Genomic DNA, 25537 nt, shown 5'->3' on the forward strand with positions numbered 1-25537 from the left:
GTAACTCATGAGAGCACAAATTACTTCAAACAACTTCATGTAATACAAATGTTTAAATAAATATATAAAAATTGGGGCTTTTTGTTTTTAAAGACAGTCACCATTTTATAGTATTCAGACTAGACCATTGATTATGAGATTACATTGAATTCTCTGGGTAACAGGTTGTTTGTCAGCCAAATTAAAACCCTGGGAAATGTTTGGTGGAAGATTTTGAAAAAGCATCAGTTGCAGACTTTGAATCTTCTGAGTGTACAGCCTTACACATTAGAATACCTGAATTCAGTTATTCAATTAAATTTGAGCAATTGATTAACGTAACTAATATCATCAAACTTTATGGGAACTATGAAACATCTAATTGTCCTTTGATTTTAACCTATGATAAGAAAAATTTATATTTTTTCTGAAAGACAAAAAAAATATGTAAGGAAGGATTTAAAACCTGTGGCAATAAAATGGTGTAAAAAAGTAGCAGACAGAAGTGATAAGGTAGTATAATAAGGGGAGATTGACAGATGTCAGGAGGAAAAGCATCAGAGAGAGACTCAGAAATATTATGTTTCATGAATTGGAAACTATGCTCCAATTGTTTGCCTCAATTTCAATGGACTCAACTCATCTCCATTTGGCCTAGGGCAGGGAAATTTATGTATACATTGCTGTTTCATGCTGTTTGAAATTGTGACTTAATCCATCAATGAATATTCTTCAAACATCGGAACATATTGACTTGATCATATCCTGGCTGGTATTATTATTATCCAACAACTGCTCTATCCAAATTGTTTGCTGACTATTTTTCTCTGGTAACTTATCTTTTATACTCTTTTATATCTCTTATACTCCTTTTTGCCTCAAAACATGATATCAAATATGTGTTAGTGTGTATAATCTGTATAAATTACAAAACTGATTTAATTTATAGTTTGCTTTGTTAACTAGAAGACTGAGCCAAATTCCCTGCAAAACTATGTTTGAGTGTTTGTGATCTGAGATTCTTTTAGGGTTATACAATCAGTTGTATTTTATATTTTTCCTGTTTGTTGCTTTTATTTGTATTTCTAGTGGATGCTTATTAGGTACATTAATTAAAAAGAACAGTGTAAACCCAGATTTCTATTTGAACAATTTATCTTACTTTTGCAACTAGCAAGAGAAGGGAAAAGACTAAAGTTCTAAGCACAGAAGTTCTGAAGGGCAAAACTGAATCACCTGAACTCTTCAAAGTGAGGAGACAAAGATCTTTTAAAATCATAATCCAAACTTGGAAAGAATATATTCATGGAACAAGAACAAACTTGAGTGTACCAAGTCTTATAAAAACTGCATTCAAATTCAAATAGGCTCAGTACTTGATTGGATTGAAGTGATCATGCCTTAACCTTTTATGCCTCATAGAGGAGAGAATAGATCGGTTGTGGAGGAATATTATGTTAGAACTACATGATCTTTTATGTAAAATGTGTAAAATACAAAAATAATTGTTTTTATAATGATTATGGGATATGCAAAAAGAAGGGATACCTGACTGAAAATTAAGAGGAAAATAGTTAATAGAAACAGACCACAAATACTCAATTGTTGAAATTAGCAGAGTGTAAAATAATTTATAAAATCAAGAGTGACATGAAGAAGTTGAAAAACTGAAATGTTAAATTACAGAGAGAAACAGTACCTAACAAAGAACCAAGTTATGTTTTAGAAGTGAAAAAGAAATATTCCTAACAAGATAGTGGAGGAGCAGTTGGAGGTGGAGTACATATCTCTCCACGGACTCATCACGAATACACCTACAGACACAGAAGTGCATGCACACCAGCTGAGAGTGGACAGGAGTACCTGACCAGAGGAAACAAATATATAGACCCACACAAAACTCTGTAGGATGAAGGAACTAGGGGGAGAAACAGGAGAGTTAGTAGGACTGCCTGTCCTCGGCGAGTGGGGAAACTGAAGCAGGGATCCGATCCCCACATCGGAGCAATTGTCTAAGTCAGAGGAGAAAGATTTAAGGCTGAGAGTGAAACAGCTGATCTGTGACAGCCTAAATTGAATCAGACAGTCCTTGCCACAGCCATACATACCCGAGACAGGGATGCAGGTCCCCTGGAAGGCGTGGTGGCTGGGAGCTGGAGTTTAGGAATTGTGGAGCAATCCCAGAGAGAGGGCTGCTGTTGACTGAGGAGAGATGGATCGAGGGGATGTGAGGGAGGAGATTGTGGTGGGAAATGCCTGTGGAGGAAAGCCAGGCAGCCACGGAAGCAAGGCAATACTGCTGAGTCTTGCATTAGGGGATGCAGCCATCACCATAGCCTTTCTCTCCCCATACACAGCATCAGCAGCTGAACAATAGAGAGGCTGGCCCATCAAATCCCTGACCACTGAACTAAAGGGCAGGATCCCATCCAGGGTGCACCTTTAAGTGCCTGACATGCTGATCTACAGAGTAGGATCCCAGCCAGGGGGGCCCTCTATGTGTCTGACCTTCCAAACAACAGAGAAGGACCTCAGGCAAGGGAGCCCTCTAAGTGCCTGAACGGGGTTGAGCGGGGGGAAGCTATGGAGAAAGACTGGCCAAAGAGGCCTTCTGATCCCTAGCTACAAGGGGCTCAAAAAAAGACTCTGATAGGGCCATAACTCCTGTGGCAGAGGTTGTCCATGTCCCTGCACACCTGGTGCCATATGGATCCCTACAAGCCAAGCAACTGCACCACCTTCACGTTCAACTTTCTCTGGGGCAGAGCTGCGACCAGCAAAAGGAGGCTTGTGTCTCTGTGCGCAGGGTTCTTTCAGTAGTGTCCAACTCTGTGATCTTGTAGACTGTGGCCTGCCAGGCTTCTCTGTCAGGGAAGGGGGTTCTCCAGGCGAGAATACTGGCATGTATTGGCCAATACTTGTTGCCATACCCCTTTAGAGCACTGTATTTCCTGCTGCCCTAGCCACAAACTCCCCTGAGTACCTGGTGGTGCTCGAACCCCTGCAAGCCAAGAAGCTGCACCACCTCCACACCTGGCCCTCACAGGAGCAAACCCAAGTCCTCCAGAGCAGCCTCAGGAGCAAACCCCAGTGGATGACCCACATACAGAAGTGAAAATAAAACCACAGTTGAAACCCAGGGTTACTGTGGCTAAGGAAGAAGAAAAAACCTTCCCACTAGCTGTACAAGCTGCAGATTAAATCCACACAATCAACTAGGCAGACTCTGCCTATGGAATATATATAAGGTCATTGAGACTTCCCACAAAAGAAAAGGCACTAGTTCTGATACCTGTGGACATTGGAGGCAAGAACACAGAGAAATATGACCTGATTAGAATCTGAGTTACCCCCATAGCATGTCCAGAGATCAGCATAGTGTTGGAGGGCATCCTAGGAAGATGAGATGGACTGTGACTTCCCAGCGAGGGAAACGACTCTGACAGCAGTGACTCAACAAAAACATTTACTATTCTTATGTTTTGACTTGATCTGTAGATTCTTTTGGATTTTTTCTTCTTCCTTTTCCTTTCTATCCCCTTCTGTTGTAGTTGTTGATTTTATTGGCATTATAAAATCTAATTAAGTTTTGAGCTTTCTTTTTCCTCTGTCAAATTTTTTATTGTTGATATAAACCTCTGCTTCTACTTAGGCTTTTGCAGTTCTGTGGAGTTTTCCTTTTTTTTTTTTTTTTTTCTTTTCTTTTCTCTTTTATTAATTTTAATTTTTTAAGCCTAATATTTTTCCTAAATTTATTCCTTTGTTTGCTTTTCCTACTGTTCCTTTCCCCTTGCAGTTAATCTTTAATGTATATAAATCTTCTTCATCTACTTGTATTTAACTTTGCATATCTAGTTTTTCTTTTCTTTCTTTGCTTTCCTCTCAACATATTTGTTAGTTTTATTTTCATTGCTTTATTCCCAACTTGGCACTTTGCTTTAGTTTTGTTTTCCAGTTTGTGCTTTGGTTAGTTTTGTTCTGGTAGATATAATTTTTGGTTTCCTTTGCTCACTGGGTCAATCTATTGTACTTTATTTTCGTTGGACTGTTTTGATTTTGTTTATGGGTGTATATGTATATGTATATATTCAGTCACACTTTTTATTGTTGTTATAAACCTCAGCCTCTATGTTGGGCTTTTGCAGTTCTGTGGAGTTTTCCTTTTTTGTTTCTTCTTCCATTTTTTTCTCTTTTTTTTAATAATTTTAATTTTTAAAAACCTATTTTTTTTGGCATTTATTCCTTTGCCTTTACTACTGTGCTTTCCCCCTTGCAGTTAATCTTTAATGTATACAAATCTTCTTCATCTACCTATATTTAAGTTTGCATATCTATTCTTTCTTTCCTTTCCTCTCAACATATTTGTTAATTTTGTTTTCATTGCTTTATTCCCCACTTTGTACCTTGTTTTAGTTTTGTTTTCCAGTTTGTGCTTTAGTTAGTTTTGTTCTTAACTGGTAAGTATAAATATTGATTTACTTTGTTCACCTGGTCAATCTACTGTATTTTATTTTTTTGGACTGTTTTGACTTTGCTCATGGGTGCATATGTATATGTGTATATTCCCTTATTTTAATTATTATTTGCCTGATTTTCTTACTGCCATTTGTCTGAGGTTCATCTTTGGTTTCTCTCTTTTGGATATTTGTTTTAATCTCGCTTAATGCCATAACAAAACACTTATGGAGTCTTCATTTCTGACCAGAGATAAAGCCCTGAGTCTTTGGAGTGGGAGCACTGACTCCAAGACCCTGGACTAACAGAGAACTAACCCTGAAAGTGAAAGTGAAGTCACTCAGTTGTGTCCGACTCTTCATGACCCCATGGACTGTAGCCTACCAGGCTCCTCCGTCCATGGGATTTTCCAGGCAAGAGTAGTAGAATGGGTTGCCATTTCCTTCTCCAGGAGATCTTCCCAACCCAGGGATTGAACCCGGGTCTCCTGCATTGTAGACAGATGCTTTACTCTCGGAGCCACCCAAAGTGAAAACTCACACAAAGGAAACCACTTGAAAAGAAGACCTGGTATCACCCAACCACCAGTAGCACCCTGTGCACGATGCCTCATCTAAACAACAAACAAAACAAAAATAAAACCCCAATCATCAGCAGACAAGATTACCAGCTCACTTAGCCTTGCCCATCAGAGGAAAAACAAACAAACAAAACTCAGCACAAATCTCACCCTATAGGAAGCTTACACAAACCCCTGGACCAACCTTAGGGGGACAGAAACGAAAAGGAAGAAAGAATTCAACCTTGAATCCTGGGAAAATGAGACCTCAAGCACAGTAAGTTAAAAAAAAATAATAATAATGAAAAGGCAGAGAAATACTACACAAACGAAGGAACAAACTAGAAACACAGAAGTCCAAATAAATTAAAATGAAATAGGCAAATTACCTGAAAAAGAATTCAGAATAATGATAGTAAAAATGATCAAAAACCTTGAAAACAAATGGAGAAAATGCAAGAATAAATTAACAAATACCTAGAAGAATTAAATAATAAACATACAGAGACAAACAACACAATAACTGAAATTTAAAATACTCTAGAAATAATCAATAGCAAAATATCTGAAGTAGAAGAATGAATCAGTGAGCTGGAAGATAAAATGGTGGTTATAATTTTTGAAGAACAGAATAAAAAGAATGCAAAGAACTGAGGATAGTCTCAGAGACCTCTGGGACAATAACAAATGCACCAACATTTGAATTACAGGGGTCCCAGAAAAAGAAGAGAAAAAGAAAGGTTATGAGAAAATTTTTGAAGAGATTATAGCTGAAAATTTCCCCAACATGGAAAAGGAAATTGTCAATCAAGTCCAAGAGGCACAAAGTGTCCCATACAAGACAAACCCAAGGCAAAACACGTCAAGACACATACTAATCAAACTAACAAAGACTAAACACAAAGAAAGAATATTAATAGCAACAAGGGAGAAGCAACAAGTACCATACAAGGGAAACCCTATTCACTTAACAGCTGATCTTTCAGCAGAAACTCTGCAGGCCAGAAGGGAATGACAGGATATATTTAAAGTACTGAAAGGGAAAAATATACAGCCAAGATTACTGTACCTGGCAAGGATCTCATTCCAATTGATGGAGGAAGAAAATCTTTCCAGACAAGCAAACATTAAGAGAATTCAGTACCATCAAACCAGGTTCAAAACAAATGTTAAATGGACTTGAATAGTCAAGAGATAACAGAGAAGGAAAGAAAAAAAAGATCTACAAAATCAACCTAAAGCAATTAAGAAAGTGGCAATAGGAACATAATATCAATAATTAAATGTAAATGGATTAAATGCTCCAACAAAAAGACACAGACTGGCTGAATGGATTAAAAAACAAGTCCCATATATATGCTGTCTACAAGAAACTCACATCAGACCTCAAGACACACATAGACTGAAATTGAGAGGATGGACAAATATATTCCATGCAAATGGGAAGCAAAAGAAAGCTGGAGTAGCAATCCTCATATCAGACAAGATAGACCTTAAAATAAAGAAGATTACAAGAAATAAAGAAGGACACCAATACAGTGTACTAATGCATATATGTGGAATTTAGAAAGATGGTAATGATAACCCTGTATGTGAGACAGCAAAAGAGACACAGATGTATAGAACAGTCTTTTGGACTCTGTGGGAGAGGGAGAGGGTGGGATGATTTGGGAGAATGGCATTGAAACATGTATAATATCATATAAGAGACGAATTGCCAGTCTAGGTTTGATGCATGATACAGGATGGTTGGAGCTGGTGCACTGTGATGACCCAGAGGGATGGTACGGAGAGGGAGGTGGGAGGGGGGTTCAGGATGGGGAACACGTGTACACACCCATGGCAGATTCAAGTTGATGTATGGCAAAACCAATACAATATTGTAAGGTAATTAGCCTCCAATTAAAATAAATAAATTTAAATTAAAAAAAAAGAAGGACCTTACACAATAATCAAGGAATCAGTCCAAGAAAAAGACATACCAATTGTAAATATCTATGCACCCAACATAGGAGCATCTCAATACATAAGACAAATACAGGCATAAAAGGAGAAATTGACAGTAACACAATAATAGCAGGAGATTTTAACACCCCACTCATACTAATGGACAGATCATCAAAACAGAAAATTAATAAGAAACACAAATCTTAAATGTTACATTAGATGAGGTGGATCTCATTGATATCTTCAGGACGTTCCATCCAAATGCAGAAGAATGCACCTTCTTCTTAAGGGCACATGGAACATTCTCCAGGATAGACTACATCTCGGGTCACAAATCAAACCTCAGTAAATTTAAGAAAATTGAAATTGCATCAAGCATCTTCTCCAAACACAATGCTATGAGACTAGATATCAATTACAAGAAAACAACTGTAAGAAACACAAACACATGGAAATTAAGCAACACATTTCTAAATACCAACAAGTTAGTGAAGAAATCAAAAAATTCCTAGAAACAAACGGAAATGAAAACATGACAACTCAAAACCTATGGGAGGCAGTGAAAGCAGTCCTAAGAGGGAAGTTTATAGCAATACAATTCTATCTTAAGAAACAAGAAAAAAAATCAAATAGACAACCTAATGTTGCATGTAAAACAACTGGAAAAACAAGAACAAAAAACCCCCCAAAATGAGTAGAAGGAAAGAAATCATAAAGATCTAAGCAGAAATACATAAAAAAGAAATGAAAGAAACAATGGTAAAGATTAATAAAACTAAAACATGGTTCTTTGAGAAGATAAAATTGACAAGCCTTTAGCCAGACTCATCAAGAAAAAGAAAGCAAATCAAATCAACAAAATTAGAAATTAAAAAGGAGAGGTTACAACAAACAATGCAGAATACAAAGGATTATAACAGACTATTATGAACAACTATATGGCAATAAAATGGATAACCTGGGAGAAATGGACAGATTCTTAGAAAAGTTCAATCTTTAAATACTAAACCAGGAAGAAATAGAAATTATGAACAACCCAATTACAAGCACTGAAATTGAAACTGTGATCAAAAATCTCCCAAAAACAAAAGCCCAGGACCAGATGGCTTCACAGGATAATTCTATCAAATATTCAGAGAAGAGCTAACTCCTATCCTTCTAAAACTCTTTCAAAAAATTGCAGAGGAAGGAACACTTCCAAACTCATTCTTTGAGGCCACCATCACCCTAATACCAAAACCAGACAAAGACAACACAAAAAAAGAAAACTACAGGCCAGTATCACAGATGAACATAGACTAAATAATCCTCAAAAAAATTTTTAGCAAACAGAATTCAGCAGCATATTAACAAGTTCATACATCATGATCAAGTTGGGTTTATTCCAAGAATGCAAGGAGTCTTCAATATGCACAAATCAATCAATGTGATACTTCATATTCACAAATTGAAAGATAAAAACCACATGATAATCTCAATAGATGCAGAAAAAGCCTTTGACAAAATTCAGCACCCATTTATGATTAAAACTCTTCAAAAAATGGGCATACTTCCACATAGTAAAGGATATATTTGAAAAGCCTGCAGCAAACATTATTCTCAATGGTGAAAAACTGAAAACATTCCCCCTAAGATCAGGAACAAAATTAATGTTTCACCAGTGTTATTCAAAATAGTTCTAAAAGTCCTAGCTACAGCAGAGAAGAAAAAGAAATAAAAGGTATCCAGATTGGAAAAGAAGAAGTAAAGCTCTCACTGTCTGCAGATGACATGATACTGTACACAGAAAACCTTAAAGATAGTATGGAAAAATTGCTAGAGCTAATCAGTGAATTTAGCAAAGTTGCAGGATACAAAATCAATACAGAGTTGCATTTCTATATATTAACAATGAGCAATCAGAAAAAGAAATTAAAGAATCAATCCCATTCATCATTGCAACAAAAAGAATTAAATATCTAGGAATAAACTTACCTAAGGAGACAAAAGAACTGTACACAAAAAATTATAAGACACTGATGAAAGAAATCAAAGAGGACATAAACAGATAGAAAGATATTCCATGTTCCTGGATGGGAACAATCAATATTGTGAAAATGACTACTACCAAATGTAATCTACAGATTCAATGCAATCCCTATCAAATTACCAATGACATTTCTCACAGAACTAGAAAAAAAAATTTCACAATTTGTATGGAAACACAAAAGACCCTGAATAGCCAAAGCAGTCTTGAGAAAGAAGAATGGAGCTGGCGGAATCAACCTTCCTGACTTCAGGTTATATTACAAAGCTACAATCATCAAGACAGTATGGCACTGGCACAAAAACAGAAATATACACCAGTGGAACAAGATGGAAAGCCAAGAAATAAACCCATGTACCTATAGGTACCTTATTTTTGACAAAGGAGGCAAGAATATACAATGGAGCAAAGACAGCCTCTTCAATAAATGGTGCTGGGAAAACTGGACAGCTACATGCAAAAGAATGAAATTAGAACACTTCCTAACACCATACACAGAGATAAACTCAAAATGGATTAGAGAGCTAAATGTAAGATCAGAAACTATAAAACTCTTAAAGGAAAACATAGGTAGAACACTTGATGACATAAACCAAAGCAAGATCCTCTATGACCCACCTCTTAGAGTGATGGAAATAAAAACAAAAGTTAATAAGTGGGACCTGATTGAACTTAAAAGCTTTTGCACAGCCAAGGAAACTATAAGCAAGGTGAAAAGACATCCCTCAGATGGGAGAAAATAATAGCAAATGAAACAACTGACAAAGGATTGATTTCCAAAATATACAAGCAGCTCATACAACTCAATGCCAGAAAAACAAACAACCCAATCAAAAAGTGGGAAAAACACCCAAACAGACATTTCTCCAAAGAAGACATACAGATGGCTAACAAATATGAAAAGATGCTCAATGTCGCTCATTATTAGAGAAATGCAAATCAAAACTACAAGGAGATATCACCTTATACCAGTCAGAATGGCCATCATCAAAAAGTCTACAAACAATAAATGCTGGAGAGGGTGTGGAGAAAAGGGAGCACTCTTGCACTGTTGATGGGAATGTTGATACTGCCACTATGGAAGACAGTATGGAGATTCCTTAAAAAACTAGGAATAAAACCACCATATGTCCCAGCAATCTCACTCCTAGGCATATACCCTGAAGAAACCAAAGTTGAAAAAGACACATGTAACTCATTGTTCATTGCAGTTATTCACAATAGCTAGAACATGGAAGCCACCTAGATGTCCATTGACAGATGAATGGATAAAGAAGTAGTGGTACATATACTCAATGGAATATTACTCGGCCATAAAAAGGAATGACTTTGAGTCAGTTCTGATGAGGTGGATGAACCTAGAACCTATTGCACAGAGTAAAGTGAGTCATAAAGAGAAAGATAAATATTGTATTCTAACACATATAAACAGAATCTAGAAAAATGGTACTGAAGAATTTATTTACAGGGCAGCAGTGGAGAAACAGATATAGAGAATAGAGTATGGACATGGGGAGAGAGGAGGAGAGGGTGAGATGTATGGAAAGAGTAACATGGAAACTTACATTACTGTATGTAAAATAGATAGCCAACGGGAATTTGTTGTATGCCTCAGGAAACTCAAACAGAGGCTCTGTATCAACCTAGACGGGTGAGATGGGGCAGGAGATGGGAGGGAGTTTCAAAAGGAAGGGGAGATATATATACCTATGGCTGATTCCTGTTGAGGTTTGACAGAAAAAACAGAAAAATTCTGTAAAGTTATTATCCTTCAATAAAAAGAAAATGAGAAGAAATGTGAAATTATGAATTTTTTTTTTTTAAGTCATACAGTTGTGTCCAACTCTTTGTGATCCCATGGACTGTAGCCTGCTAGGCAACTCTGTCCATGGGATTTCTCAGGCAAAAATACTGGAGTGGCTTTAAAACAGAATGTTCAAAGCATAAGAAAAAAAAAATCAATGTTATCGAAGACAAGTTAATAGATAGTATACAAACTGAGTATGCAGATGTAGAAAAATTTAGAAAAATCAGAATACATATCATATCATATACACACACACATATGAAAATGGCAATTATTTTATTTAAGGGTTTATTCCTGAAATTCTCTATTGGAAATGTTACAAAATACACAAGACCATGTCATCTTTAAAAAGTAATGTGAAATTTGAAGTATATCTAGATCCATTGATTTCAGATAAATGGATATAAATTTTTATAAAATTTTGAGGCCCAGAGTAGTATGATTTCTGAAGAAAGTTTTGTTTTGTTATAGGTAGTAATGAATAATTCACAAACTCTGTACATAATCTAGTTCTTAAAGATTATGTGAACACTTCAGTGAATTAAATGGATAGTTTATTCCAAAACTAGATATTTTGACCCACCTGTCTAATGAACTGCCTAACCCATTTATGAATAGGAAGGCAAAAAGCAAAATCTCCAAAAGTTGTTAATACAGCCATCTTTGTATTGAATATGTATCTCTTAAAGACACTGTTTCAGAAATGACTGAGACATGATGTTGGGGGCACACCACTCTCTCCAGATTATGATTATGACTCAAATTTCTTTCTGAATATGATTAGGAATACTTAATGACTCCCTCTTAGCTACTTCTCCAGAACATAACTAGAATGTTAACAAATCAATAGACTAACATCAATTTGTAAAATAAAGATGGCAGTATTCAGTGCACTGGCTCAGTGGTACAGAATCTGCTTGCCAATGCAGGAGATGCAGGAGACGTGGGTTTGATCCCTGAGTAGGGAAAATCTTCTGTTGTAGGAAAAGGCAACCCACTCCAGTATTCTTGCCTGGAAAATTCCATAGACAGAGGGGCTTGGTGGGCTACAGTCTGTGGCATCACAGAATCAGACATGACTGAGCATGCACAAACCCCTGAATTCAGTGTATAAACTTATTTTAAAAAAGAGAGAGAGAAGATCAACATGAAATGCTTTGCTAAAAGAAATGCATAACAGATTAGAAAATTTCCAGTTGTAGTGGTCTGTGTTGAAGTAGCAGTACAGATAATAATAATTAACATTAACATTGTTGTTAACTCCAAATCATTCTTGAGAACAACCAAAATCATTGCTCTAAAGACTGGCCAAATTTCCCAAACAGGGACTCATTTTGATAATTCTGGAATGCTATAGAATTGACACAAAACTTTAGCCAATAGATACACATGGTTTCCATATGTGAATTGGGAATTATCACATTCTTATAATGTGAGATCATGAAATACCAACAGAAATCCATAAGCTTATCATCATAGTCTCTTAATGGCAATTTTAATGTCTTTGTTTCTTAAAGTGTAAATGACTGGATTTAGTAGTGGTGTGATGGCTGCATAAAATACAGCAAGAAACTTGTCCACCCAAGTGATGTTGAGTGGAAACAGGTAGATGAAGATACAGGGCCCAAAGAATAACACGACTACTGTGATGTGGGCAGTGCAAGTGGAGAGAGCCTTGGATGCCCCATCCTTCGACTGATGGCAGAGAGTAAGTAGAATATAAGAGTAAGAGATCAGCAGTAGAATGAAGCAGATGGTGGCCAGTACCCCACTGTCAGCATTTATCAACATTTCTGAAACATAAGTGTCCATGCAAGCTAGCTTGATCACCAGTGGAATATCACAGAAAAAGCTATCCAATTCTCTGGGTCCACAGAAAGGCAATTGTATAATTATAGCTAGTTGGCTTATTGAATGCACAAAGCCAATGATCCATGATGTCATTACTAGCCGAATGCACGTTTGTGTGTTCATAATGCTAGAGTAATGGAGTGGCTTGCAGATGGCCACGTAACGGTCATAGGCCATTGACACAAGCAACACCATCTCACCCCCTCCAAAAAAATGTCCAAAAAAAATCTGACACATGCAGCTTCCAAAAGAGATGGTCTTGTTTGCCTTGAGAAGGTCTGTGATCATTTTAGGAGTGGTTACTGATGAAAGGCATAAGTCAATGAACGAAAGATTGGCTAACAGGAAGTACATAGGGCAGTGGAGATGAAGATCAGCAGTAATTAGGAGAACAATGAAGATGTTGCCTAAAATGGTGATTAAATAAAGTGAAGAAAATATTACTAGCAGGAAGGCCTGGAGCTCCCATGAATCACACAGCCCAAGAAAAATAAATTCAGACACTACAGACTGGTTACTTCTTCCATTTAGTTCAGTTTCTTCTAATTTTATCTGAAGGAAAGAAATGAAAATATATTTTCTGAATAAAGCAGGGTTTTTATTTATTGCTGATGAAAGCATGTCCTTACATAGGTACTTTGGGAAAAAAATTGTGCTTTTCTTATAAAGCTCAATACTAACACATGCTATGGTCCAGCAATTTCAGTCTCATTTGCATGCTTGAGATAAATTCTTACAACTACATATATGGAGATATTTATAATTATGCACATAAACAGGACAATGGAATATTCAGAAACATAACAAATAAAGTACAACTATATAAAATGACAGATATATAGCTTTTTGAGACACCATAATGAAGAAAAAAGAGATTAGCATAATTTTTATAAAATGAATAGCAATAGAAAATGCTGTATTTTGTAGGAACTTCTATATATAACTATGTATTAAAAAATGATGTAAGTAACTCCAACTCTGGGCAGCTAAGGATCAGGATGAGGATGCACATATTATCAGCTATATGATATTATAATTATTTAACATAATAGTTATAATATCAACCCACTCCAGTACTCTTGCCTAGAAAATCCCATGGACGGAGGAGCCTGGTGTTGCAGTCCAGGGTCGCTAAGAGTCCGACATGACTGAATGACTTTACTTTCACTTTTCACTTTCATGCGCTGGAGAAGGAAATGGCAACCCACTCCAGTGTTATTGCCTGGAGAATCCCAGGGACGGGGGAGCCTGGGGCTGCCCTCTTTGGGGTCGCACAGAGTCGGACACGACTGAAGCGACTTAGAGCAGCAGCAGCAGCATAGTTATAGTTTTATTATTAAATAAACAAGCAAATCTAAGATTGCCATTAGAAATGGTGTGAATATACTATGAATCAAGAATTATGATCAATTCAATGCCGTGGACCTGAGGTTTAATCTGGGTTTACGCTCCCTGTTGTCTGCAACTGAAGCTATTGATGATACTGTTTTTGTTTGACTCCACGGAGTTATCAGGTACCAGTATGAAAATAAAAATAGAATTAGAAAGCTATAGATGTAGGAGGGGCTTTTAATTTTTTCCAGTGTGGTAAACAGGAATTTATTGAATATTTTCTTACTATGAACTGTGATCACTTTTGCACACTTCAGTGAAAAAGAAATAGATTGTAGGTGGTGTATATTATATCAAAGAATAAAAGCTTATGCCAACTTTTTCACTGAATATTAACTTAATGGGCTTTTAATATTACTTTAGTTAAATTAGAAAGGGCAAAATATTGCTACTAGGATAATTATATTAAAAACTATTAACAACATGTTAAAATTACTTATATAAATTAGCATGTGATTTTCAACTTTACCTTTAGTAGAAGTAACTGTAAATATTCTAAGAGTATAATTATAAAATCATATGTTAGGGCAGAACTCACAAAAAAACTCAAGAAAAATTAAAAAGTAAAAATTTTAAAAATGGACAACTTTAATTGTCCTTTTTGAGCTGGTAATTTCAGGGTCATGGGAAAATTAAACCTTTCTGTTTCTTTGTATCTCCCTGTCACTCTCTCTGAATATCTCTCATTATGCTAGAAATTTTCACCCACATTGTCTATAAAGTAATCGTCACATTAACCAAATAAAATAAAATGAACAAGATATATCGTACTATTCTGAGTCTGGGTCTTAGTGTAACCAGTTACAGTTTCAGAGCTGGGAAATAGCATGACTGGAATGCAATCCCAATGCTCTCTGATAACAGTCCTGCATCTGCGCTGTCATTCTGAATCTCCTGTTCAGTTCCAAGAGCATAATTCCATTTCCATGGTAACTATTGACTATTGTAGGCTTTGAGAGATTTCTTTCCATAATCTCTATCAGGTTCCTTCCTGAGTTAAATTAGTAACCACCACTTTTCTCAATATTTGGAAATTTCTGTTAATTATAATTATGTATCTGTGCCTAGAATACAATTTTTCTTAACTCAAGAAAACTGTAGACCCTGGTGATTGTGGATCTGTGAAGACCTGAATACTGCCTCAAAGAGGGCACCTACGTAGCTGTAAGACTGTGTAGAAGTTACTCGTTTTGATGATGTAGAGAGTCCAGAACTTCCAAAATGTACCTTGGAGAAGAAACCCTTGATATTTCTGAAAGCTATGCATAATTCCAAACCATTCTAATTAGTGTGCATGGAAATATGGCATTAAAACATTTTCTTAAATAGGACAGGGGAAGGGAACTAAGGGAGAAGTTAAGAAATTGACAGAGTGTAGGGTATATCTTCTTACCAGAGAGACACCATATTTGACCACATTTTTTCCCCAGGATAAAGCATTCTCCATATTCTAAATAGAATCTGAAATAGAATCATATTGCATCAAAGCTAAGTATCCACTTTCTGTTGTGACCAGCATTTATGGGGGAGTGTGAGGGATATATTTAGTATAGAGAGTGGCCTCTGGAGTAGGAAACTCTCAAACTACCCATGCTATGTTCCTTTGAGACCACTTTATTCTTGTCTCTCTGAATTGAGAATGTCATCTTGCCTTTTGTCAGGGTCATGGTGAGGACAATAATAAAGTTCTAATGGTAGAGTTAAGCACAGTTTTAAAACATTTCTTTGATTAACTTTTTAAAAAAGAAAAGCAGTATTCCAAAACTAAGTTGCCATTTCTAGTCCCAGATGACTTGGGTGAGTGGACATGGGCTGACTAGCAGAGAGAGATGAACTGGTTAGTGTGTGCGTGCTCAGTTGCTCACTCAATAACGTACACCAAGTATGCCCACTGTAGAGCAGTCAGCCTTGGACTGCTTGTTTTACGGGGTTTTAATGAAGAATAGAGCACACACACAATGAAGAATAGAGAGACAAGTTAAAGTGTCAAAATTTCTTTGATTATTTGAGCAATGATCCTGATTTAAGATTGAGTACAAGGCAATATTGGGACTTCCAAGGTGGCTCAGTAGTAAAGATTTCTCTGGCCAATGTAGGAGATGCAAAAGACACAGGTACAATCCCTGGAAGGAGAAGATCCCCTAGAATAGGAAATGACAACCTACTCCAGAATTCTTGCTGGCACAGTCTTTTGGGCAGAGGAACCTGGTAGGTTATAGTCCATTGGGTAACAAAAAGTCAGACACAACTGAGCATGCACTTATGCAAAAAGCAATATTATCAATATTCTTCAAAATAACAAAACAGTAAGGGAAGCCTACCTTTATTTAGTTTTAAAAAATATTATATAATTTTAGCCTTATGGACAAGAATCTAACACTTTTAGAGATCTGAAAAAGAAATATGTCTCCATCTGCCCGTTGCTGCTAATTGTTTTTCATCAGAAGCATACATTTGTTCACATTTTGGTGGTTATATTTCACTTTTTTTTCGATGCTGTTACATACTTACATGTGCACATGTCAGTATATACATGTGGAGGAGTCTTTTTCTTTGAAAGATATAGAGTATGGAAGGACATTTTAAATTCTATTTATTTAAAATAATATTATGCATAAATATATTCCACTGTACTGGTTGTTTCAATGTAAATGTTTGTTTTTAGAGAAATAAATATGCTAAAGTAATAGTACTGCTAGGTATTTACCAAACTTAGTTAAAAATTCTGTTCATACAAATGCTGTGTTCGAATGTTTGTGACAGCTTTATTCATAATTATAAAAAACTAGAGACATCCAAGATGTCCTTCAATCTGTTAATGGTTAAATAAAGTACTTGTACAATGGGATGCTGTTGCTGCTGCTAAGTCGCTTCAGTCATGTCCGATTCTGTGCGACCCCATAGATGGCAGCCCACCAGACTCCCCCTTCCCTGGGATTCTCCAGGCAAGAACGTTGGAGTGGGTTGCCATTTCTTTCTCCAATGCGTGAAAGTGAAAAGTGAAAGTGAAGTTGCTCAGTTGTGTCTGACTCCTGGTGACCCCATGGACTGCAGCCTACCAGGTTCCTCCATCCATGGGATTTTCCAGGCAAGAGTACTGGGTGGATTGCCATTGCCTTCTCCAGCAATGGGATATTACCCATAATAAAAAGAAATGATCTATCAAGTCATGAAAAGATATAGAGGATACTTAAGTGTCTATTGCTACATGAAGGAAGCCAATCTCAAAAATCTGTATATAGTATGATTTCACTTTTATGATATTCTGGAAGATGCAAAACTATGGAGACAGTGAAAAGTTAGGTGCTTGTCAGGGGCTCATGAGTTCATGGGAATGAATGAATACGTGAAGCACAGGAGGTTTTAGTACAGTGAAATTTTTTATGATACTGTATTTTTGACTATATTGTCTTAGGCTTTTGCCATGTCATCTGTGAGGGACTAAATACAATGAAACCATAGAAACAATAAGCATGTGTATATTTCTAATACCATTATCCAGTAAAAGGAACCAGGGATTTTTGGAGATATAGTTATTATGGGAATAGGAAATTAAGATATAAGATAAACCAGGAGCATCTTTTAGTCCTAGGAAACAAGGAAATGCTCAAACATACATAAACTTAGAAAATTTGATGTGGATATATATCAAAGAGGCTTAAGAGCCAAATGAAAATGCTCCCAATAGCAGTATTTGATTATAATCCAGATTATAAAATAAATATCCATGATTTCATACTAATATAAATGACTGAATAAATTAGTACATGGAATAGAAGAGTAATCACCCATGCAGGAGAATTAGAGATAAATTGTGTAGCACGCTACCCTGATCAAGGAGAAAATAACTCCTCATTGCTTAAGCATGGGTTGAGTATAGTGACTTTTCTCAAAATACAGTGTGAATAGCAGGGAAAGTAAATCTACACTGAGGCAACCTGAAATTTCAGTCAGTTGATCAAAGTCAAAATCATAGACATAAAGCATGGTAATGGTATAGACAGTAGATGGGAGATGTCAAAAATGGCAGATCACCTGTGGTGTGCTTCCCCTGAACCGATCAGTTCACTTCAGTCACTCAGCCATGTCTGAGTCTGCAACGCCATGGACTGCAGCATGCCAGGCCTCCCTGTTCATCACCAACTCCTGGAGTTTACCCAAACTCATGTCAGTTGAGTCAGTGATACCATGCAACCATCTCATCCTCTGCGGTCCCCTTCTTCTCCTGCCCTCAATCTTTCTCAGCATCAGGGTCTTTTCAAAGGAGTCAGCTCTTCGCCTCAGGTAGCCAAAGTATTTAAGTTTCAGCTTCAGCATCAGTCCTTCCAATGAACACCCAGGACTGATTTCCTTTAGGATGGACTGGTTGGATCTCCTTGCAATCCAAGGGACTCTCAAGAGTCTTCTCCAACATCACAGTTCAAAAGCATCAATTCTTTGGCATTCAGCTTTCTTTATAGTCCAACTCAGACACACATACATGACTACTGGAAAAACCATAGTTTTGACTAAATGGACCTTTGTTGGCAAAGTAATGTCTCTGCTTTTTAATGCTGTCTAGGTTGGTCATAACTGTTCTTCCAAGGAGCAAACATCTTTCAATTTCATAGCTGCTGTCACCAACTGCAATGATTTTGGAGCCCCCCAAAATAAAGTCACCCACTGTTTCCACTGTTTCCCCATCTATTTGCCATGAAGTGATGGGACCGAGGCCATGATCTTAGTTTTTGTATGTTGAGCTTTAAGCCAACTTTTTCACTCTCCTCTTTATTTTCATCAAGAAGCTCTTTAGTTCCTCTTCATTTTCTGCCATAAGGATGGTGTCATCAGCATAGCTAAGGTTATTGGTATTTCTCCAGGCAATCTTGATTCCAGCTTGTGCTTCCTCCAGCCAGTGTTTCTCATGATGTGCTCTGCATATAAGTTAAATAAGCAGGGTGACACTACACAGCCTTGATGTACTCCTTTTCTTATTTGGAACCAGTCTGTTGTTCCATGTCCAGTTCTAACTGTTGCTTCCTGTCCTGCACACAGATTTCTCAAGAGGCAGGTCAGGTGGTTTGGTATTCCCACCTCTTTAAGAACCTGAACCCATAACTCTTGTGAAATTATGAGAAAAATATCAAATAAATTTCAGTGCAGTGATACCCTTCATACTTCACAGTTCCTCAAAAAGTTAAACAGAATTATCATAAAACTCATCAATTCTGCTCCTAGTCTTTAACCCCAAAGAATTAAAAACAGTTATTAAAACAAAATCTTGTACATGAATATATAGAACTATTCACAATGGGCAAAAGTGTTCATCCAAATGTTCATCTGCTGATGAATGGATTGACAAATGTGGTAATCCATACAGAGGAATATCATTCAGCCGTAAATGTGTTTCAGATACACATTTCAATATGGGTGGAAATAGTTTGGAACTAGGTCGAAGTGATGATCCCACAATATAATGAATGCCTAAATTTCATTGGTTTGTAGCTCTCAAATGGTTGATTTTACATAATGTTAATTTATCTTGATAACATAAAATATAACACTAAAAAGATAAATGAGCAAGTATTATCTTCCATTACTATTAAGACTTTGGTTATTAACTTTTCCTTAGCTCATTTTTTGTTCATAACCATTCTTGGCTAGTATGTACTTTTGATGTAAAAGAGAATGGTACAGTTCCAGCACTAAGTTTTGCTCATTTCTTTCTAGGCTGAATGTTACACAGAAATCAGTCTAAATTTTTGTAAAATGAGAATAATAGCATTTAACAAAAGGAATTTTAGTAATATGTGTTGAAATGTAGCTCTTATAATAATGCTAAATTTTATATGAATGGTGATATTTGATCTTCTGTGTGTACACATTGCTCTTCAGAGAAGTATTATAGAGTTAGAGATATTAAGTATGTCCAGACTTCGTAACAAAAAAAATCACCCTGAATGCCAGGGTACACAAATTATTTTCCCTTTTCTAGTATTAACTGAGAAGTCACAGTCTTATTTCTCATCAGGTGTAGAAGAATATTGGATTTCCATCTCACCGTTTGGTTAGACATAATAAATGAGATCACATAGGTATCATACTCAGAAAAGTGAAAAGCTTAATAGGCATGTGAGCTCCTTTTTAATACATCATGGCATCGATTTGAAAAGAGGCTACATAGCACAGGGATTAAATTCATGGACTTTGAAATCAGAAAATAATTTCACTTGAAGGTTTTAACTTTAGCCTTCTGACTTTCGCCAACATATTTAATATCTGTTTTTAAGATATTATCATGACCAAAATGGGTTTGGTAATTATACAAATGAGGTAAAAAAAAAGAGCAGGGATAGGGATGCTGGGAATACATTGCATGAATATGCTTCTAATAGAATTCTAAAATAGTTTTTACTAATTGTGTTAATAGGGATTCCTTTTTCACTAGTATTGGTCTAAATGATATTTATCAATATGTATTAAAATGTTAGGACATCCTGACTTTCCTTGAAGATAATGCTGTCATAGTTTATTAATCACAGCTTTGTTTCACCTTTACTTTTTAAATCAAGCTTCTAATATTTTTTCTTCTCTTAATGGCATGGGAATTCAAGGTAGAGATCTCATAATAAACGGCCTGGGGAGTCTGGTCACTGAGTCATCAAAGGGCCACCCAAAAGTGTTGTTAGAGCTGGAGAAGTTGTAAGGAGTACTAACCACAGAGATCAAAGAGGGAAACACTTCTTAAGAGGTTCATTTATAGTGAAAATATTGTTTTCTGGGGCTTTTTTTGGGGAGTGAGGTCAGGTAAGTGGGGACAGTATAATTTAAGTGAATAGCCTGTTAAAATTACCAGCTGTTTTCCCTCTATGGGCGAAGTACGGCAACTCTGCTACATTTCAAAAACTCTCCCCCCTCCACCCCACCTCTTTGCCTCCCACTCTTTCTTATCTCTATTTCTGTTTTTCAATTCAACATACATTTGTTGAACCTTGTTGAACCTATACAAGTGCCAGTCTTTCCAAGGGGAAGTTTTACTTTTCAGATTGCAAGGAGCTCTTCATGTGCCTGGATTGTATCTGAATTTACAGGGAAATGTTAAGATCTGGATTATATTTCACTTAAACTAGGAAGGACCTTGAGGATGACACCCTACTCCAGTACTCTTGTCTGGAAAATCCCCTGCATGGAGGAGCCTGGTAGGCTGCAGTCCATGGGGTCGCAAAGAGTCGGACACTACTGAAGCGACTTAGCAGCAGCAGCAGCAGCAGGAAGGACCTTTGGAATTGGTTTTGATGTGAATCATCTTTGACCTGTCATTTTTTTCATGGCAATTTCTGGAATGAAAATTGCTTTTTAATTCTACTGGCATTAGTTTTCAATGAGAATAATATAAAAAAACCAGTGTGTTTACCAAGAAACTATTATCAGTTTTCAAGGTATATGCACATGTATGCCCATGGCCATCCAACCCCTTGTCTTCTCTCTCACATTCACACGATTTCGTATGGTCAGCATTTCTGACTAAGACATAGTCCCTGCTCTCAAGAAGCTCATACCTTTGCAGAGGAGACAGAGAAACTAGTCAATTGTAAATTATACTGTCATGAAAAAGTTATCATGAGAACCTCACGAGTAAGATGTGATAGCAGGGTGGGAGAATATCTCATGAAGACTGGAGGAGAGAGGGAGCCATCACTGAGTAATAATTGACCGAATTTTTAGAAGAAGTAATCGGCCAAGTAGAAAAGGCCAGGGAAAACTATAGGGCAGAACAAAAGTATGGATAACCCTGATATTAATGAAAGAGCAATAGTCCTCTTAGTTCAAGAGATTTGTGATTGGAGAGGTGAGATCAGAGGGAAATGGGTTGTAGACTGTTGCATTATGTGCCTTGCTGAGGCATTATGAAGAGAGAAGTTACTGAGAGTTTGTAATTGGTGAGCAGGCAAAAAAGACTCAGGAACCACTCCTAAGGTATGCTGTTCTAACTGCTCCCTTTTTAACGGTTTGCTATTCCTTCTTGTTTGCTTCTGTTCTTTCCTATTTCTTTTCTCTACTGTCCCTGTCTCTTTTGTCTTCTCTCTCTCCTTCCTTTTCATCTTCTTTCCTTACTAGTATCAATCAGCTAGATGATAGATATATTTTATAGCCCCTAGCAGTAGACTGCCGCAAAAAGAAGATTCTTTTTTTCTTGGCCATTGATTTCTTATGGATAACACTTTCTGTTAAGGAGCTATTGTGATTTTCTATGAGTAAACAGTTGTTGACACACTTGTAAAACTTAATTTCAGTTTTTAAATGCTTGATTAAATGGTACTACCATCACTACAATCTGAATTTGAAGGGTTATACATCTGGGAGTCTTATTCTATATTTTCACACTAAATTTCATTTTTAAGTCAAAAGCCAATACCAGGTTGTTTTGAACCATTTGAATAATACAGAAAGATAGTCCTTAGGAGATTAAAGCCACATGTATCCTATTTTGAGGATCCACTATTTGTAATAGTCCATGTGCAGTTTTGGAAATTTTTTTCAAGTACAAACATAGTTTCATAAAAAGAATTCTGTTTTTGCCATTAGAGGCTCTTGCTTTAATCCAGTATTTGGATGGTTGCTTTAGTTGTTTCCAGTTATTTAAATACATATAAGAAACTGCCATCAGCATTTTACCAATTTAAGACATAGTATTGATTATCATGTAACAATTTTTGCAGGAATTAACACTTGGCTATAGAAATACATACCCAAATATCTTACTCTAATACTTTTGACTTCACATCTAAATGATGACAACCTTACGATTACTTATGAGAACAGATCCTGAATTTTCATGTACCATCAAATTTAACTAGGTTTCTGAATTGCAATGATATCTCATGTATAATAGCATGCAGTGTTTTGCTTTCTGTGACTGGCTTATCTCACTTTTTCCATGTTTAATCACAAGTTACTCTTGTGCTTGTTGCAAATGGCAGGAACTTTTTTTTTTAGGCCAAATATTATTTTGGTGTGTGTGTGTGGTGTGTATGTGTATCACATTTGTTTTATCCATTTATTAATCATCAGAAAATTCGTTTCCAGATTTGATTAATGTGAGTAGTGCTGCAATGAACAGAGCATTGTCAATATCTCTTCAAGATATTGATTTCATTTCCTTTGCATATGAAAGTACTGAAAATTCTATATGAAAATGTAGTTCTAATTTAATTTTTTGAGAACCTCAACACTTTTTCCACAATGCCAGGCAGAATATTATTTTTATGTACTTTTTTTTGTCCCTTAAATTGAAAATCTTTCTAAATCTGTATATAAAAAACTGTTTAATTTTTATAGCTTCATAGTATTACACAGTATATATATATATATATTCTGCAGTGTGATTAATGCATTCTCTATTGATTGTCATGTATCAATAGCATTCTATTATATATATGTGTACATGTATATATAAACATATATACATTTTATATAAATATAAGTGGTGCATAAGCATAATAGTTGCTCTTGTACAGCTATGTCAAGAAGTAGATTTGTGTGTTTTAAACTCTAATAAACATTGTCAACTGGTAATTCCATCAACAATGTATAATGTAGCTTTTATATTGAAATCCTCATAATATTAGTAATATTTTTCATTCTCACCTGTCTCTACTCTTTCTCTTTCTTTTTCCCTGTCAGTCGGTGAAGCAGAAAACTGTGTTTCCTAGTCACTGCTCATGATAAGGCTGGGCATCTGCCATTAGGTTCACTGGTCACTTGTACATGTTGTAATTGTTTCTATTGTGGGTGTCTGTGCATGTATCCCCACTTTTCAAAGTTTGATTTCCTCCTTGTGCTGTTACTATATTGACCTTTCTATCAAAAGCAACATTTTATTTGACTAATGCCAATATTTCCTCTTCTTATTGAACTATATCAAATGAAGAGACTTGTATTAATAATGCATTTTTAACATTAGAAGTTTAGAAAAGAGAAAAACAGGAAAAAATAATCACCTAATTTCCTACTACTAGTAAAAATTTTAATTAGTACTTTTTTAAAAACTGAACTTTCTTTTGATCTTTGAAACCAAATTTGAAAAATTTTTTATGTATTCTGTTACATTTGGAAACAAAGTGAATAAACATTGTTTTGTATATCAGACTATGTATATTTTAAAATCTGCATATTGCATGATCAAAGCTTTTAGATAAGAGACTTGATTATAGCTTCTTTGAAATGTCACACCCACTGCAGTTAACTCTGATGATTGTCCTATTCATTCTCCCTTGTTCTGTCCAAGTCTACTTTTCTCCCAGTTATTGGCTATAAAATTCTCCATTCATTGCCCCTGTATCAGGGCCTCCTGGCACCACCCCTGCAGTGTTCTCTTTTGCCTACAAGACCCGCTTCACATCAATCAATTACGCTCACAATGTCCTTCCTCACTGGCCTGGCTGCCTGCATGTCTATTCTTGGCTATGAAAGCTTCAAGGGGCTCCAACAGACTTAAGTTGCTTTCTCTCCGAGGCAATGAGGATTGTGCCCATAGGCAGGCCCAGGCATGGTTTGGAGTGCCAAGGGAGGAGTGACAAGAGAGAGCATGGTTGTTAGTGGTGTGGGGTCTGGAGGAAAGCTTAGTGGTGGCAGTGCAAGTGGGGGACTCCTGGTATTTAATTCAGGTGTGGAACAAGCATCAGTAATTTGGTTTGTTTGTTTCAAGAAACAGTAGTTTAACAGTATGTCTAAAAAAATAACATGTATTAGGTTAAACTCTATAAAACTGACATTTGACCAAAAGTGAACTGACTGAAAGAACAATTTCTTATGACTCAAACTAATAAACGCATATAAGCCTGGAGAGGAACAACTTAGTGATAAGAATTAAAGATAAGCATTTTCTATTTTTTCTGTAGGCATACAAGTTTTAAAAATTGATTCCCTATATATCTTTCTTGTAAACTTCTCATTTTTAAAATGTCTATTATTCATATATTTCATAAGAGTGAATTATGCTCCTATATATGAGTAATAGGGCTTCTCTGGTGGCTCTGCTGGTAAAGAGTCCGCCTGGAATATGGGAGACCTGGGTACGACACCTGGATTGGGAAGATCTGGAGAAGAGAAAGGCTACCCACTCCAGTATTCTGGCCTGGAGAATTCCATGGCCTGTATAGTCCATGGGGTCACAAAGAGTTGGACATGATTGAGGGACTTTCACTTTCACTTTTTGTATGAGTAATAATGCTCTTCCAAGATAAAAGAACTATGAATATTTAATTCATATCATTTAACTATGAATATACTCAAGGCTATGGTTTTTCCAGTAGTCATGTGAGAGCTGGACTATAAAGAAAGCTGAGCACCGAAAAAGTGATGCTTTTGAACTGCGGTGTGGAGAAGACTCTTGAGAGTCCCTTGGACTGCAAAGAGATCCAACCAGTCCATCCTAAAGGAGATCAGTCCTGACTATTCATTGGAAGGACTGATGTTGAAGCTGAAACTCCAATACTTTGGCCACCTGATGCGAAGAGCTGACTCATTTGAAAAGACCCTG

The 25537-nt window shown here is 36.4% G+C and overlaps 1 protein-coding gene across 1 annotated transcript; it reads right to left on the reverse strand.

The window, feature by feature from the left end:
- Positions 1 to 9190: 9190 nt before the first annotated feature.
- LOC138096681 (olfactory receptor 4F4-like) lies at positions 9191 to 15463 on the reverse strand (the record flags this gene model as incomplete). Its single annotated transcript, XM_068992952.1, has 3 exons — positions 15410 to 15463; positions 12252 to 13176; positions 9191 to 9213 (listed from the first exon to the last, which is right to left on the reverse strand). Coding segments are annotated over exons 1-3 (1002 nt in total), but the record flags the coding sequence as incomplete, so codon positions are not given.
- Between the last annotated feature and the right edge of the window lie 10074 nt (positions 15464 to 25537).

Source organism: Capricornis sumatraensis, chromosome 2, assembly GCF_032405125.1.
Source record: "Capricornis sumatraensis isolate serow.1 chromosome 2, serow.2, whole genome shotgun sequence".
NCBI lineage: Eukaryota > Metazoa > Chordata > Mammalia > Artiodactyla > Bovidae > Capricornis > Capricornis sumatraensis.